We start from the raw sequence: 18,656 nt of genomic DNA, 5'->3' as shown, positions 1-18,656 counted from the left end.
AAATGGAGCGAATTACACTCAAAGCTTTTTTTAGAGGCAAAAATACAGTATTTATTATACAGCCCACAATTTTCTTTTTAAAACACAAGCATTGCAGCTTATGTAGCTACAAAGTTTACAGATAAGAAGATATAACCCGTATAGATGCCATAATCTACTTTTCTGCATAGCAGTATTAAAAAAAGATTAATGCATATCTCGGATACTTCACCCCCAAATCAATGCAAATATCAGATTATTTCTATCTACACAATATAGCAATGATTTTACCTGGTCTTCTTTTATCACTATAGGTTTTAGTGCATTCACATCTTTATATAACATGCCATAGAACTCATTCATTTCAGCATTCAGGTTTTTATATTCTATTTCATCGACTATGCAAGGCCCACATCCTTTCATAGTAACCCAAAAGCAACTTGGATCTTCAACCTGGGGTAAGGGGTAGATAACAATAACAAATACCATTAGCTCCTGCTAAAATGACAGGATGTTTTTAAGAACATCTGAGCAGCAAATGTAAGCACAAAACTTAAAATCTTACAGTGAGGCATCTTAGAAATTATGGGGACTGATACTTAGCATACAGAATGTTAACAAGCAGAACATCTTTCAACTTCAGACCATTAGTTCATTAAATGACTTCTCAGCTTGCAAGTTTCTTTAGCACTGCAATTAATAGCATGCATGAAAGGTAATAGCATTGTCTAACAAGTTGGTTAACCCAAACAGTGGGTAAAGTGCAAAGACATAAACCTTTTTACTTCCATATTGTCTTCAAGAAGTATGTATAAAAAAAATGCAAGACACACAACAAACCCCACCAATGAACTTCTCTTCATGCTCAGAGAGTCTACAAGACAGTCAGCTTCTTTAGAACAGGGTCATAGCTTTCAGCTCAGCCTTTGTAAACCTTTATATCCCAGTTTTTCAGTTGATTTGGGTCCTCAGCTGTTGTGGGTTAAGCCCAGTAGGCAGCTAAACACCACACAGCTGCTCCCTCACTCCCCTGCAGTGGGATGATTGAGAGAATTGGAAGGGTAAACGTGAAAAGAGAAAACTCATAGGTTGATACAAAAACAGCTGAATAGGTAAAGCAAAAGCTGGGCATGCAAGCAAAGCAAAATAAGGAATGCATTCGCTGTTTCCCATTGGCACACACTTGTTTAACCATTTCCAGAAAAACAGGGCTTCATCATGTGTAATGGTGACTTGGGAAGATAAATTCCATAACTGCAGAGTCCCTCTTTCCTCCTCCTTCCCCACAGCTTTTACTGCTGAGTGTGACATCATATGGTATGGAACATCCCTTTGGTCAGGTGGGGTCAGCTGTATTCCAGGAAAATGATTTTTTCATGATCTCTTGTGAAATTCAGTAGAATCTAGTACTATACTACACTCTTTATGTTGCACATCTTCCATTTTACATTTTAGCTGCATCCCTACTGACCTCTTTTGAGATAAAACCAATATAAACACCTAAAAGGAATAACAAAACACATATAATCCATATATGACCCCACATGAGTAAAAAATTGCTGCTGAATGGAAATAGAGGCATCATCTTATATGCAAACCTGACTTTCACAGAGTTGCACTGAAATAAACAAACAGCAATGCTTTAGACTTTAAAAAATGCCAGCATACCTCTAATACCAAGACTTCCATGTTTCTCAGCTAGAGTCTTCCTCAACACTACTGTAAAAGAACAACAAATGTTTGATTCACTATCTTCAAAGCCATCATTTGTTTTGAAGCATATCTAAAGAGTGTACACATAAAGCAAACCTATAGATTTTTGCTGCTTGTCTCAGGAGTATTAGTCTAGGCAACTGATTTACACATACCAGAGGGTTCAAACAAGCCTTCTTAATAAGGCACTACATTAAAGACTGATTAAGATTTGCCATCCATGCTTATTTACCTACAAGCACATCAATTTTTAGTACACCAAAACATACCTGTTATTCTCAGCCTACTGACAGTATATAGCTGCTTATGTTACATTCAAAGGCCAACAGAAACAGGCTGATTGAAGACAAGGGCTACTACAATCTATCGACATGACCAAATGGACAGAAACACCAGAGGGAAATACCTACATCATTAAAAAAAAAACCAAACCAACAACACAAAAGAAGAGTCCCAACCTCAGCAAACAATTTAACATAATAAAGATTTTTACCAGTATTTCATATGCCATTTATCTGCAATGGTACATATGAATATCTAGGAATTACAATGGAATAAGCTCCCTATAGACTGAAGTATTTGCATTTCATTTTGGCACAAACCAGCACATCACAATATCATCGCTGCAGCACCTAGCTTACCACTTAAAGGAATTCACACTGGAAGGAGGTGCCTAATAAAATGTTTCTAGTCAGTCTTACTCCATCTAAAAAACCCACGTCTAACAGGCACAGTGCAAGGGAAGAAGGCCCCAACAGAAGGTTAGACTCTTAAGAAACGATGTTTTCTGCTTTACCCCCCCAGCTCCCTTCACATTCTGCCTTAGTTTCATGCTCTTCCTCATAAAAATAAACCCCCTAACCTTAGTCACCGACACCGTCACAGCCCCACACGCTGGCCACGCCGCTCTCCTCAGAAGCTCCCAGAAGCAGCCCGCCCTCCCGCCTCCACGCGCTGCTCCGCGCAGTGCGCACGCGTACGCGAGGGCGCGCGCTACACTTGGGCGCTTGCTGCGCATGTGCTGTACCGCGCTGAGGCGATGTCGGGCGGTTGGCGGCGGGGGGGGGGGCGCGTCGTCGGCGCGGGGTTAGAGCGCTGGAAGGGCGTATGCTTGGCTCTTTATGTGTATCGTTGTGGTAATCGAGCCTTAAGCGAGGGTCTCGCCTTTGTGCTGTTCCTGCCCCGGGCTCGGAGGAGCCAGACTCCCCGTGCAGCACCGATAGCATCTGAGGCGGGAAAGGGCCGGCCAAGAGCGGGAAGGCGGCGGGCTGGGGCGGCTCCTGTGGCGGTGCTGCCCGGGGGAGGGCCGCGCCCCGCACCGTGAGGCGGGAACAGCCGCGGCTGCTGCGGCACGTGCTTTTCCCAGAGGCCGCAAAGGCTGAAGTGGAGCGTATTGAGAGGTGTGTGAGATTGGGTAGGGGGGGAGAAAGAGCACCTGGCAGTTCTGTATTGGAGTTCAGCTGTGCTACTTAAATATATACATATCCACAACAGGAAACAGCTGTTGTAAATGTCACATAACATTTAGGCCTTAAAGAACATGTTACTTCATGCTAGCATCTCAAGCTCTCTGATAAAGCAGCTATTTTTTTTTTTTTTACATTTTTTAAGTTCATTCTGTTGTATACTGTCCTTTCAGGCTTTAAAGAAGAAAGCTTTTCAGGCCTGATTTAATTTTGCACAAGGCTGTATAGACAGGGTGCCAGCCCAAGAGAAAGTGATGGAACATGCAGTTGGGAAATAAAGCCCACTTCTTCAGGCAGAAGCCCATACTTGAGAGTGGCTCAATATTTTGAAACTACAGCTTTAATCATTAATATTTTTAACAATATTAAACACTATTTATGTGTATTGTAAACCATTTATGCTTGCATTTAACGATTGTCATCACTTTCTATGTAAAATAGTATATTTTTGTTACTTTTTTGGGTTTTTTTTTTTTGGTTACTTTTTTGTCCTTTGTCCTTCAAGCTCCCCCTACTGGACCATTTTGCTTGTGTGGGTGGAAAAAAAAGTTACAGGAGACAATGAAAGATGGAGAGGCAGACTGTTCACTTAAGATATGGTTTTAGTATTTAATTAACTGGTTTTGACACACAGCAAAACTTATTAGAATTAAAGGCATAAGGTACAGCAACACGCAGGTGTGTAAAAACTTCTGTAAGAATCTAATCTGTATCTAGGTTGCTGAATCATTTCTTCCCTAAAAATATTTTCTCCTAATAGCTACTTTCTACCACAAAAGTAAACTGGTAGAACAACCATAAGGTACAGAACAATAAAAAAATCATCAAGGAAGCTCTCCAGCAACTATGAAAGAAAATACTGCAAAATCAAAGCAGTTGCAGATTACATAATTTCTTTATTTTTTGTATTTTTATGTATATATTGTTTTGTATATTTGAATTCATGATCTCGAGGAATATGGGCCAGATGAAGAGTAAAAGGAAGACCTGGAATTTCAGGAGAGTGAACTTTCAGTTGTTTAAGAAACTGGTGGATCGGAGTCCCTGGGAAACTGCCCTCAGTGATAAAGGAGCAGAAGAGAGCTGGTGGCTCTTTAAGGTTGTTTTTCTTAATGTACAAAAGCTCTTGATTCTGCTGTGTAAGAAATCAGGCAAGGAAGGCAAGAGACCAGCTGTATACCAGCTCAAAATAAGGAATCTTGGTTCTACGCAGAAGGTGAAAAAGAGAGCCCGAGCAATACCACATATTTATCAATGCTGTATCTTGTTAGATTTGTGTATCTTCTCATTGTAACTTGTAAAACAGCCTAGCAGTCACTCAGATTACTTACTTTGCCCATTACAAATAAATAACGGAATCACTTTGAAGCCAAGACACCACAAATACGATCATAAGCATGCCTTTACCTCTTGTCTTCCTAGTACTACAGCGGCCAGTGTTAATCTCAAAGAGCTAAAAACATGTAAGACAGCAATACAGAATACTTTCTTTGCTTGCTCTACTCTACACTTTGTTAATTTTCCTGTTGTCTTCATGTTCAGAAGAGTTAGCCAGAATATTCTGAAGGAGATACTATACTGCATAATATACAGTAAACATAATACACTGCTTCACATGATCCATGTTTAGCAGAGATATACACATTTCAACACGGTCTGCAAAACCAAGAACAGTCTGAGCATGTTCAGAGAGAGGAGACACACATTTTTTTTCCAATCCGAATGAATGCTACAAACCAATTCAATTTAATGAAAATATTGCAGAAGATTTTAATTGAAATACAGAACAAAAGCTGAAACAAAGCTTTCTGAACAACTTTACTGGCTAATCTCAAGTCATCATTCATTCTTCTTCCAGATAAACAAGAACTTGCATTGCTGCTCCATTTACTCCACTTATTGCACAAAAAAGACCAAACAAACGGGAATATAAAACAAGAGGCAGTCCTTCCTCTGAAGTTCTTAAATCTCAGATATATTTAGTAAAGTAGTTGAGAAGCAAAATGTGGGATGTTGAAATATGGAAGTGGGTGTTTCCAAGGTAGTACATTATTCCCTGAAGTTGTTGGTTATCTTTTTGGAGCTAAACAATTTATTTTTCTATTTTTTAAATTGCTAATAACTTGAAGATAAAAATTATCATGAATAAAAAGAATGTTGAGAATACACTCAGTCTGATATATGACTTAGTTTGTCTAAATTATCTCTACCTTTTAAAAGTTTTGAATAATTTACCATTAGTAGAAAGGATTTAGGTATATCGAATGTAAACATTAAGTTTATACTTTTAGCTAATAAATGTATATATACACATATACACTGGTTTTCCCAAAAATGAAAGAGAGAATAGACTAGATGTCAGCAGATATGGAATGGGAGATTTCATGCATTCCTAGACACACATTACAGTTGTCTAACGGATAACTTTGAGAAGTATAGAAAAAGAATTCTTCAACTTGAACATACTTGCTCTGAACATAATACGTACTTAAATTTTAAGTGAGAAGAGGACCTGTGTGACCCAACAGACCAGCATTGCAGCATATTCTGCGATTAGTATGTAAGTAGAATAATGTGGTAATGGCTCAGTATAATTACCATCAAATCACATTTAAGTTAATCAGTAATTAATTTGATGGTTATGTTAAATTTTCAGTAGCCTCTAAACATCATAACTGGCATAACTGTGCTGTGTCAAAGACTTAAAGAATTAGGTACACATAAATCTCAAAACGACACACACACAAAATGCTTTGGCAGGACAAAGGAATACTTTCCTGACTATTTGGCAATAGTTAGAAAGGTCCAAACCCACAGTGAAGATGTACGTAATTAAAAATATTCTCACTTTAAACCAAACAGATGCTATAATCGGCTATTGTAATCTGAACAATCAGAGTTTATCATCAATGGATTCATATGTTTATATTTTGCTTGAATATTAACATAGACAGCAAGATTGTTGATGTTTTTTATTACTATCCTGTGAAATACACTACCCTCTTTCATGAGATCTTCAACCTTCTTATCTGTTGACATGTTTACTTTCTTTTCTCCTGTATAATCTGGATCTTCTGGATATAACTCATCTCCTGGGGGCAGAAAAAAGTTCTAGTTATACATTGCCTAACTTATTTTTCAGCCTTTTGATTGAGTGACACTAGCAATTTTTTAATATTTATCAGGATGTGAAACTCAGTGGGAATGTATTTCACAATACGAAAGTAAATTGCGTCTAAATATCTTCAGATTTAAAGGTACAGCCATAAATTTCTGAAGCATCTGTCAGTGACACAGCAGCGCGCATTCGAGGTATTGATTTGAGTGTTTCAGTGTTCCTGATAATACTAATATGCTATAATCACAGCCTGGTCAGATATGAGTTTATATAATAGGTGGAGAACAAGACAAATACTTTTCCAAGTGTATAAAGATAGGCTATAGTAAGACTAAGAATAGAAACTGTTATTTTGTTCTGTTTGTTGAAGAAAACAGTGTTTTTCCATATAAATGCATGTTACTCTTGTGCAAGAGTGCTAATATACCACAAATACAGACATTCTAGAGGTCAATTGTGACAAAAGACAGGAGAAAGCATAATGAAAAGCAAGCTAAAAAAGCAGAAAATAATAAATAGCAGATGCAGCTTTTCTTAAGAAGGCAAACATGTACATAATTATGAGATGAGAGATACTTAAGTAGGAGAAAGGGTAGGAGGAAAATGAATTACTGTATCTTTAGATTGCTGCCCTATCACTACAATTATGAAGACTGATACTGCAGGTATGCTTGATCCACTTAAAAACAGATAACTGAAGTAAATGAGAATTCCCAATGAACAGGACTAAATAGGAGTTCTAATACATCCTTCAGATTAAAAAAAAATAGTTGAAATGCTAGAATTTCTTCATAAACAAACATATTAATTGCAACTATATGAGACAATGAAATTATGAGTAAGTACAAAAATAAAACTATGCTGATTCAGTAGCTTGTCTCTGGCAGTAGCCATTATGAACTGTATCAAAGAAGGAAGCCAAACAGTAGAAAGAGTGTGTAGTAACTTGACTTAAAAGAATATTTTCCTTACTGTTATAGGCTGGTTTATGTCATGTGGCTTGAGCATGTATCAATTCCCAAACTTTTATATATTTAAAAGAACCTCCATCTGTTTTCTTACCTGGCAATAGCTGAATGTAGCCATCTGCAGCAGTTAACATCACAGGCATCCAGCGTTCACACCCTTCTAGAGCTCGATCAGAACTGAACTTGTGTAACTCACAGAGTGAAGAGAAGTTGCACAGCCTACACAATTCATAGAACTGAGGTGGAGGAAACCGTATTTCTTGAGATTTAAAGCGTTCAATGGCATCTGGAGGTGATGACCACTGTGAGATGAAAACAAGCCTTGAAATAAGAGTTTCATGAGCAGGTAGAAAGTATCAGTAACTTTAAAAGCAATTAGAGCAAGGAAGTCTTTACAGAAAAAAGGGCTTGACACAGTCCAAATTTTCTGAAAGCAATAAAACCTGTGTATAATCTATACCAAAATCAAAAGAACAAAAAGAAATTTTTAAAAATTGAAAAAAAAACCCATAATAAAAGCAATCTATAAAAATTCCTCTTTTTGTGTAAAAATAAAGAAGTTTTTATTTTACATGTAGGCATGGCAAGTTTGGAAACTAAAATTGAGACTTGAGGCCTGACTAAAAGTCTACTGAAACCAAGAGAAAACCTTAAACTCAATGTGAACTTGGTTAACAGGTGTTGCTACTGATACTTCAAGAATTAAAAGTACCTCTAAACATCTGCTTCCTGTATGCATTGTTTCCAGAGGATGAACACCCAGGTATTCATGCTTACACACTGTGTTGTTCTGTATGTTTAAACTATTAATCTTCATTTCATCTCAAATGGTGAATTTGATAATGCAAATATGTGCATAAGCATTTGCAGTAGATTTATGCTGTTACTAACAAAATTATAACAAACATGAACTTCTTCGAAGACAAGACCTCAGGTACTTTTATATTTCTGTAGCAAGAGCTGTTAAAAAAATAAATATAGAAAAATCAGTAATACCAAAATTGTTAGGTAAACTTTTACAGAACTGTCTGGTTTCTCATCTACTTCTAACTTCCTTTGAAACTTTTCAGAATTCAGGAAAAGTTAGAACCTAATGTACCTGACCCTGAGCTGTCTTTAAGAGGTTTTTTTCACGAAGTTTTTTACTTTTACCCCCTTCAATTAAAAAAAAAAAGTAAAAAAATCAATATAGCTCCAAAAATCGTTTAAATAATACACTATTTCAACAAGTTTATATGTTACTTAAGATATTCCAAGTAACTACAGAAGAGAAAAATTACTAGCAGCTCTGGAACACTGTATATACCACATGGGTCTTCCCAAGCATAGTGAATGTTAAGGGTATGACAGCAATACTCCCTTGATACTGCATGAATGAACGTATGAAAAGTGATTGGCATCCACCTTTGAAAGGTACAGTAATTCAAGGTGAAAATGATCTGACGTGACACACATCCTATGCCATAAAACTTAGTGTAAAATGACCTTCAAGAAACACCCCCTTCTGCCAGCAGTTACAGCGGCACGATTGTTGAAAGGGGGCCGTGGCATTTACCGACTAGGAGAGATGTACAAGAGAGAGGATTACGGTGGAGATGAAAACTCCCTCCCCTTTTCTCACACCTTAAGGGAACGTTATCAGGACGGCTAGAGAGCTAGACCTTTGTTCGACTACTCGATGTGTACTGGAAACAGGCCAGCGGCTCGGCGGTTTCTCCGAGGCAGGAGCAGCGCTGCGTGGGGCAGAGTAGGGGCTCTCATGCCTGTTGCCACCGGAATACTGGCGCGGCGAAGCCCCGGCACCTCCTCTGCGGCGGGGCCGGAGGCGCGCTTACCAGGAAGGCTGTCACCTCTTGGTTGTCCTGCGAGGTGCGGGCCGGCCGCTTCTCCAGGCAGCACACGTAGAAAGCCGTGTCATAGCGCCGGCCGCCGCGACCGGCCCTGCCGACGGGGGTCAGCCAGTTGCTCCACTCCTGCAGCGCCCAAATATTGGGGACGCAGCCCAGGTGCCGGCACAGCTGCAAGAAGGAGGCCGGGTCCTCCTGCACCCGGCGCCGCCACTCGCTCAGCTCCGCGGCGGGGGGCAAGCGCTCCGCTGGCAGCGGGGGGGCCGGCCCGCTGCCCGCCGCCGGCCCGCGCCCTGGCACCAGCAGCAGGATTCCCGCCTCCTCGAAAGTTTCCCTGATAGCGCAGATGCGGAAGGCGACTTCCCCCGGCAACGGCGAGCCCAGCTGCTCCCGGTCGGTGGCGAAGAGCGGGGCCCGGCTGCTGCCGAGAGGCGGCGGCCTTACGAGGCGCAGCCCGCACTGAGGCGAGGCGGGCAGCAGCCCCAGCCAGTCAGCGGAGAAATCCGCCGCCTCCACCAGGCCCCCCGGGAAGACGTGGGCGCTGGGCACGAAGCCGCTGCGGGAGCTCCGCTGCAGCAGCAGCAGCTCGTAGTCAAAGGGGCCGAGCGGGGAGCGCGGCAACCGCGCCGGCGTGCCCGCCGCCAGCAGCAGCGTAGCCGCTTCCCTCCAGTGCCGCAGCCGCGAGTTCATCTTGAGGGGTGGAGGAGGCGGCGGCCGTGGCCGTGGCCGCGATCGCGCTGCGGGGCCGCCCGGCGCCACCGCCGCCTGGCCGCCCGGAGGAGCCACTGCAACCGCAGGCAGCGGTTGGGAAAGCCCGGCGGGCCGCGACCGTCAGCCGGTGCTTGGCCCGCCCAGAGACGTGTGGTGGGATGGAGCCCTGTCAGAAACAGTCAGTAATGCTTCACACCCGATCAGCCTTAAGCCGGTAAGTAGTGACCTCTAAGGGCAAAAGCTTAAGGAAATACAGAGGGTTTACAGGCACAGGGCAAATGGCTTAGAGAAACGAGGCGATGGCTTTCAATGTACTTGAAAAACTACAGCTTGAAGTAGTTTTCACTTCCTGAGATTTCATAGCACTGACTGTATTTACAGCATGACAAGATGTAAATGTTGAATGGCTACTTTGGACCCCAAAGTCTTCCTGAGTACTGCTGAAGGGACTGTAGTTACGGGAATCGGCACAGGGTCAGGAACTGAGGACTCTGAGTTGTAATCAATACTGCTGCTGATCTGCCAGCTGGCCCCAGAGAAATCTTATCTCAATTCCACATCAAGGCATGTTGATAACAAAAGTAATTTTAGGTCTTTAATTAAACATGTCATGCTCCAAGTTGTTTGAATTTGTTCTCATAGACTTCAAAGGGGAGGAGTGTGTAGAATTTTAATTAATTTTTGTTACAGAGCTCTTCTGTTTTGAGGCTTTTAAGTACCTTGTTACCTGAAAAAAAAAAAGATATATGCAGGCAAGATAGCAAAACCTTTAAAAAGTCCTTTGAACAGACATTTCACTTTAGGAAACATTTTATTTTATTTTGCTAACATTTGATTCTTCAACTTAATCATAGATCTTTTTTTTGACTTTGTAAGGAGTTTAAGCAGAAGAAAGCTGATGACACAGGTTGAGAAATTCTGTAAGAATGTAATTTGCATGTAACATGGAGAATCCTCCTCCTATTCATAATCCTCTCTTGCTAGATTCTGTTTGGCAAATACCCACGTACCTGCACATGCTTCTGACAACTTCTCCATTTTATTTTCTATTTGAGCATGTATTTAATGCCTGTGAGATGTGGCTCACTGTAACTGAATGATGTTTAGAGGCAATTAAACCAGTGGGTTGCCGGAATATGTCAATTGACAAAATCGAAAATTCAGTTGAGATCTACACAGACACAGCTAGGACGTAAGTTCATCCTGCTGCTAGGCTGCAGTCGGCAGAGAATAGGTCAGCCAGCCAGGTGATAATACTAAAACGGGCAGAACACCAGCTGTGGTATAGCCGGACAATATAGAAGTCTGCCCTCCCTCTCCTTTCCTTCCTCATGACCAAATACACAAGCAAAACCAGGACATCTTGTAACCCTAGCCTCCTTTTGTGTACTAGTGTAATCTGCTCATCAGTGATTACCATCTTGGGCAATGGAAGCATAAGGTCCACTGGTATGCCTGTTTCCTAGTAGAAGGCATTTTGAACCTAAAATCATGATGTTCACCTCGTATTTGTTTGCCTTTTGCACTCAGTATAGTTACCTATTTTACTGTGTTAAGTATACATCTTGTTAGCAATGTGCTTTGCCTACAAGCTGCTTTACTGGTGAGATATTAATAAACTACTGAGGTTTTTCAAGATGTAATGTCCAATGAGCTTGATGGCTGATCAAAAAGATTTAGGGTCCATTATGTCAGATCATTTCAGCATAAAAGCATTTTAAGTAGAAAGTACTCAAGTACCAATAATGAACGGCATAATTTTCAAATCAGTTGTAATACCAGCACATATACAAAACTGTCTTACTATGGCAAAAATGCAACCTCTGATATCCCTGGAACATTATTTCAGAACTTCGTTAGGAAAATCTGATAATAGAGAACAGTGCAGATTATTTTGTTATCTTACGTTTCTAAATGGAATGTTTTTTTTATTTTTTTTATCTAGCACAATCTAAAGCCTCACAAGTGCTAATATGTAAAGCAGGAATGTCCTGGAAAACAATTCCTCTGGTTTCACTGGTATCCACTGGTATTAAATGTAGCAGATCTAATTTCATAGGCATTCTTGCATGGGGAGTGGAAACTGAATGTGTGGCTGGCATACACGCTGCTGTTTGTAACCTCAAACACATACCAGAATACCAGGACTGTCGGTGGAGAAATAGTTATGTGGTTATAATATTGTTCATGACGGTTCTCAGCATCTGAGCAGTCCTTTGGGACCAAAGACAGCCAAGTGCAAGTTAAGGCAAACATTATTCTCTATTCCAGTTGCTGCATTTTTCCACACAGTCCTGGGGTATGTAAGGCACCTCTTCCCCCTAGCAAAGATGACATTCCTTACCCAAGGGTCAGCTTATTCACCCTATTGATGGCAATTTTAAAGTTTCCTTGCAGTTTTGTCTTACAAAGAGTTCAGTATATGTTCATGACAAAGCTGAAGTCATCTCATGCAAAATCCAGGAGCATATGAGTCTTTAATTGACCCAGTTATCAGGACTGGAGGTGGCAGGAGGTTCTGAGGGTGAACACTCAGAAACTCTGTGAGCAAAGATCAAGGATGCAAAGCGATGTTTTACCCCCTTCCAGTTTCCTACTAAGAAAGGCAAAAGCTAAGTGCTCTGAGTGTGCATGTATCTGCTCTCTCAAAGCTATAGCTAACTTGCTGGAGATAGCTCAAATGAATATAGAAAATGTCTTAAAGCCAAACTAGATGTAAGGTTGTCTATAAAGCATGTTTATTTTCTTCATCTCCAACTTGCGATTACTTCTTTCTTCAATATGTTGTGTTAATTATGCTTCAACAGCCAGTATGTAGGCTGGGAATACAGGAGACTTCAGTTTGGAGAAAAGTCTCCCCATAGCAAGAATTAGCTAGAGATATGTGTGACACTCGGTAAGAGAAGGCTGAAGAATCAGAGGTCCTCTCCAGATTAAATGGTTTATAAAAAAAAAAAAAAAGTATTTTTGCTAAAAAATTAAGAATTCCACTGCCTTTCATGCTTCTTTTATGCCAGAACATACAGTTGTTAACCTCATGGACCCCAAATACTTTTTCTATTTGATTGTTTTCAAAACCAGATTGTGCTGTATTGAAAAATAAACCCTTCTGAAGTGATGCAGAAGCTACATCAAATGAAACACCATAACATTACTGCACTGCTAATAATTCTTAGTGGGATTGTATTTCAGCAATGTGGAAGTTACTTCAACATTTTTCTCTCCACTTCAGTTAATGCTTATGAGAAAAAGAAAACATCAGTTTGCTTAAAGAAAAAAGATTCAGGTCACTAGATACATAGAAATGATTGTAAAATTAGCTTTCTGGTTTTTTTGCATGTGATTAGAATACTTTGTAACAGAACGACTTCATTCCTTTTTGTCGCATCATTGCGTAAATTGTTTTGCACATACAGATCAGTGCAGATCACATCACTGTAATTATTAATTTCAGATGAAAACAAGGTCCACCGTTATTTAATAATATAATTTGGCTTACATGCTATCCTGTGAGTTGGAGATGATTATGCTAAGTCAGTTCTTGGTTTAATGTATGGTTTAATCCAATAAAAGCTTTGTCTCCATGCAGATGCAGTGTCCATGCAGATGCAGTGTCTACTGTATTGAAGAAATTGTTACAACCTCAAGTATCAAAAAATTAAGAGATTTCACTGAGCATGTCTACTGCTACTTAAACTGGCTTATTTCAAAATGACATTCTAAAGCTTTTAGATTGTTTAGCTCATAGGCAGACTCAACGAATAATATAAAAAGTAAATATATTACTGTATAGTTTTTCAAGTATTGTGTCCAAAATGTGAATAAATGTGAAATCTAGGAAATGCAGGTTTATGATTATAGCACCATTATATAGATTGACTAAAAAGAAAAATAAAAAATATAGCTACCTTAATAAAAAACAATATTTCAACAAATCAAAGCAGATGAGAAAACTAGGTTACAGATAGTATTAACAACTGGAAATGTTCTTCTTCCAACAGACGCAGAATGGATTATGTGTCATGCAAACTAAAATTATGGTTCTAATGCTGCAGCTTTTAATTACATGAATAGTCTTCACACATGTAATTTCTCACTAAACTGAGTAGTGATGGCTTATATGAGTAATGATTCAGACTACTCCCTCTAGGACCCAGAACTCAAATGTGTATTTATATATAAAGTTACACATGCAATTAGCATATTAGATTAAGTTGCTAAGGGAGTATCATGTTTGGTGTGTCTGGTACTCCTTAGTCATTTTATATGGTATAAATAATTAAATATTTTCTTTTGTCTTTTCTCATTTCCACCTTTCTCACTTGTTTTTCCTCCAAGGTTTATGCTATTTGTATATAGATTCTTCCAGATTATACAAAGGAATTGCATTTGAATTTTTATTTTTTTTTTCTCAAGACAATTATACATGGCTGTATGACCTGACGTGTACTATTCTTACAAAAAAACCCATGATTTTTGAAGTCATGTTTTAGGCTATGTAATTCCTTAATGCTGTGACACATCAGTGAGTTCAACTGTGTATGTTCTTTGAACATTTGTGTGCAAGAGACAGGCTTGACTGATTCATAGACTTCAGCGATTATTTTAATGCATAGTGGAAAACTGACCAAAATAACAGACCACACATTTATACTATGATTGTGACTTCCATTTCTGTGCACTTGAGTTAGAACTAGCTTTTAGAGGATTTGTTAGTTTGTTTAATTTGGTGGAGACGTTGTTGGTAAGTATATGATAAATAATGTCATGCAATACAGTGCATAAAAGAAAACATACAGTTCAATCAAACAAAACAAAACAAAACATCTGACCCTATGGAGGCTCAGGAACTCAAATTCTGACACTTAGGAGATATTCTGATAAAATTACTGGAACTGAGTAATAAACCTAATTGCTTTTGCTAACTAGCCTCTGTGGGTGACAGATTTTCAGAGATGCTGTAATTTTATTTGTATTTGCCTACATGTTTTCTAGTCACGCTGATTCCAGCATGAAATGCTTGTGCTTGGCTGTATGAGAAGATGCAGAAGAGCCTTCATGCTGGTTAAATGCCATGTGACTTTTCACCTTTACACAGGTTTAATCAGTGGTAGCTGATTATGCTACATTTCCAACTGCATCACAATACTGCAGCAGCAAGCTGTCATGATGGATGACAGAATCCAGCCTTCTGGGACCACCTTCTTCCAATAGAAAGTCCCTTATAGTGTGAAACAGAGAGAGAAAAGGGTTGTCTTTTGTAAAATTGATAGCAACATGTAGCAAATCAAAGTATTTTTACTCTTATTCTGTATTGAGATAATCAGAGAATGAGTGGTCAGTTCGCTTGGGGATATTTTATATTCTTTGTCCCACTGGATATAAGATACTACCTTCTTATAGAGAAGCTATAGTTTAATGTTGTGATGCTATTATATCATATTTAACACAAAGCATACTTTGCTAACATAAGATGAACACATATTTACTACATACATCCATCTCCTTCCTTTTCTTGTCCTTCCCTCAACACATGCAGATAATTTTATATGAAAGACATTGTTTTTAGTCCCACTTCTGTTGTATGCTTACCATAGCAAATGCTGCTCATGTGTCGACTACTATTTTGTCCAGATCTCTTCCTGCATTAAAAGACTTACATAATCGTATTGAGAGAAAGCACTTAGAGATCTGTAATCCACTGGTCTTACTGAATGACTTTTTATATAATGCAAATCTGTGAAGGGTAAATATGTTGACTAGGAGTTCCATTAGCACTTAAATATAAGGTATTTCTGGAAAATGTACATAAACAACACAAACCTTATAAAAGAAGGAAAAGAAAGCCCATAACCAATCCTTTCAGACTACAAACAATAAGCATGTGTTTAATGTTTAATCCGAAAGCTAAAGATATCAGTCATTTAGTCTGTTTTTGAATAATTGCATTCACGTAAAAAATATTTTCATATTTACATGAAGAATGCTAAACTAATTTTGTTTCATATTCATAGTGCTGAAGTTTGATGTTACATTGTTTGCAACATAAGGAGAATCACTTATGGTTCTGTGTTCATTTTTTTAGTAAACTAAAAAACAGCGTAGAGTGTTTTTATGGTGATAGACTGGAAGTCCTGAATAAAATTACAAATTGCTGCGTTTAACAGACTCAGTTGTGATAGCTTGATACAACTGTTGATCGTTGCTGCTATCAATACCACAGGACCAAATTTCACACTCCTTAGGTTGTGTGTATCTTTTGCTAAAGTAACTGCAAGCTTTGCTGGCTGAAAGGGGGCAGAGTTTGGATCCTAACACAGGGAGGATCTAATACATTAGTCTGGTCTGATATGTTCTCTAGTTCTCAGTTGCCCAAGCCAACGGTTCTGTACGTTACTCAACAACACTGAACAAGCAATGCTGAAGGCAACATCACCCCTGTTACCACCTTTGTAGCAGTTTCCTAAGGCAGAGATTTCTTGACTTTTCAGACTGCAGATTCCCTTACAGTATAAATTAAGAGATATCACTATATTCAACTTCGGGAGCTTGAGAAGGGTGCATTTATATAAAGAAAACTGTAATGAGAGGGCTTAGCTTGTTGCTTTTATTCCTGTGGTTGAAATAGGAACTTTTTGTTTAGAAGAGCTTACTGACAAGCTGTATTAATATTGCAGGTTTTGTTTGGTTTTAATTAATGTTGCAAGCCAACCAGTAAGTTATAAGACTGTACTTTATTTTAAGTTAAATAAATAGTGACAGTAACAAGCCTGAATTATTCAAAGTGTAGAAAATACCACCCACGCACAGGCAAAAGCAGTATAATTCAAGTCAGGAATAAGATTTTAGTATACAGCAAATTTAATGTGTGTATCCTGCGAATGAAGACAAAAGAACTGAAGTAGAACAACATTGAAATTAAGCAATGACCATCTTCTTTTGTGCTGAAAACACAGTAACGTTCTCATTCACTGATCAGCATGAGACTATTTGCATTTTCATCATGCTATTTAAATACAGGGTATTTTGAAGTTTGACTTCCCATTTTTCACTTACAAAAATAGAATTTCCAGTCTCCTTCCAGTTGCATTCCAGTGGGGAAAAAAATGAAGACTGCAAATCTACAACATCTCTTTATTTCTTAATTTAAAAGAAGCATCAGTACTTTTGGGCAATGGTGGCTTCATCTTGTTTTGGTTTTGTGCGCTGTTGTGCCTGAACTCTGTCACATTGAGCATACACTTGTATCGAGTGTAGGAGATTACTGGCAGGAACATTATCCATTTAGATGGTGCCAATCCTCTGTTAGAATTCTACTTAACCTATTAATTTCAGATAGCCTAAATATAAGATAATACAGATTTTTAGGAACAAACTAATGATGAATAAATCTGCAGCCAGCTTTCTCTTAAGATTTGAAAATACATTATTTTTCCAACGTCCAATCCTTTAAATACTAATTGTGTGCATATTCATAATGAAGCAAGACTTACATAATTATAGGCTATTTATATGAATTCTTTGAGTCCTGTATCCAAAAATCCAAATTCCAAAAAATGCAACTGACTGAAAACTTACAGTTTACCAACTATACCCGCTTCAGGATACCAAGACAGAAGATAATGAATGCTGTAGGTGTTACTGTTTACTTATCCACCAGAAACCAGACTTGCATTACTTGAGTTTTCAGAACATGTGGTTAAATGATCTGATTTAAAAAGGAACATGGAGTTTTCAAGCACAGAATAGAGTCCAACTCCTTATCCACCTTCCTGTGAACTAAGTAAAACGAGAGTGCAAAGAGTGAAAATACCCACAAATCCTTAGTGACTAGCAGTGGCAATCCAAATATGTACATTCTCCTGCACCTTTTTCTGTATTTTCCATAAATGTGTTTACTCAATATGATTGTGAAGGCGATCGCATTTAAATCAACACACACCAATTACACCTTATCCAGACAGCCTGCAACAGTAGCACCGATAAATACAGGCTTGACTTTGTTAGAATGTTGCTGGGGATCTCTACCAACCTAGACTAACTACGTTTAAAACACATCCTATGGAATGAATGAAATACAATAGAAAGGAATGTGGAGTTGTCTTATAAAACAGTGAACTCCCACGAGACTGGAGCTAGACTGGATCAATATGCAGAACTCCATTATCCTTCAACATAATGATAGTCTATAGCCTTTAATTCAGGCCTCCACTTACTATTTTTCCTCACCTACATTATTTTTTTCCTCACCTACAAGTGACCAGATTCAAATTTGTCACACACTTCTCCCCAAATCCAGTTTTCTTAAGTTTTAAAGAATAAACTGTTTGCTGCAGTTTTTCAAAGTATGTTTTTTTTAGTTCTTAACTCAAAAACATTAGATGTTTGAGTGTTGTGAACATAATTTTATTTAACAAGCATGAAGATTGTTGCCTAGTAACTTCACAAAACATGTCCAATTGTTACTTTTTGATAATGTGTCCATAATAATCAATGCATAAGAATAACTACTTAATAAAACCCCAATATTACAAGTTCTTTATATTTGCCTGTGGAGTGCCTCATACACCTGTGGCACTATAAAGTATGTACCAAGCATTCTTGATCGGATAGTGTGTATTCACAGTAATAGAAGATATTTCCAGAGTTACACAATAAATGCCATGATGCATAGGTCCTGTTACAAAACATTATAGAGCTTCTCTGCAAAGTTAGTGTCTGTCCCTGCAATTTTGCATTTAAACGTTCACAGTTCTGTAGGGAAGAACTGGAAAGTTTTATGCTGCTCTTGCATTTACCTCCCACAATTGCAGTGTCTCAAATTGGACCAATCCTACAGGCTTCCCAAATGATT

General features: G+C 38.7%; 3 protein-coding genes across 3 annotated transcripts in view; 1 reads left to right on the top strand and 2 right to left on the bottom strand.

Moving 5' to 3' along the window:
* TDRD12 (tudor domain containing 12) overlaps positions 1 to 1,668 on the bottom strand; it is a 31,656-nt gene extending 29,988 nt beyond the window's left edge. The window contains exons 1-2 of the mRNA XM_068411498.1: positions 1,648 to 1,668; positions 271 to 432 (exon numbers count right to left, since the gene is read on the bottom strand). Of these exons, the coding sequence (XP_068267599.1) occupies positions 271 to 432; positions 1,648 to 1,668 (183 nt within the window). The remainder of the gene's footprint in view (positions 1 to 270; positions 433 to 1,647) is intronic.
* Positions 1,669 to 3,737: 2,069 nt separating this feature from the next.
* On the bottom strand, positions 3,738 to 9,786 carry NUDT19 (nudix hydrolase 19). The gene is made up of 3 exons (XM_068411285.1): positions 9,080 to 9,786; positions 7,339 to 7,546; positions 3,738 to 6,250 (listed from the first exon to the last, which is right to left on the bottom strand). Exons 1-3 carry the CDS (start codon positions 9,779 to 9,781, stop codon positions 6,024 to 6,026), a joined length of 1,137 nt encoding a protein of 378 aa, XP_068267386.1. The 5' UTR covers positions 9,782 to 9,786; the 3' UTR covers positions 3,738 to 6,023.
* Positions 9,787 to 9,939: 153 nt separating this feature from the next.
* The window catches only part of ANKRD27 (ankyrin repeat domain 27), a 55,434-nt gene continuing 46,717 nt past the window's right edge, over positions 9,940 to 18,656 (top strand). The window contains exon 1 of the mRNA XM_068411184.1: positions 9,940 to 10,016. The gene's annotated coding sequence lies outside the window, so the exon portion shown is untranslated. The remainder of the gene's footprint in view (positions 10,017 to 18,656) is intronic.

This window comes from Nyctibius grandis, chromosome 12 (assembly GCF_013368605.1).
Source record: "Nyctibius grandis isolate bNycGra1 chromosome 12, bNycGra1.pri, whole genome shotgun sequence".
Taxonomy (NCBI): domain Eukaryota; kingdom Metazoa; phylum Chordata; class Aves; order Nyctibiiformes; family Nyctibiidae; genus Nyctibius; species Nyctibius grandis.
Note: the sequence above shows the minus strand (reverse complement) of the source record. Positions and strands in the feature narration are given on the sequence as shown.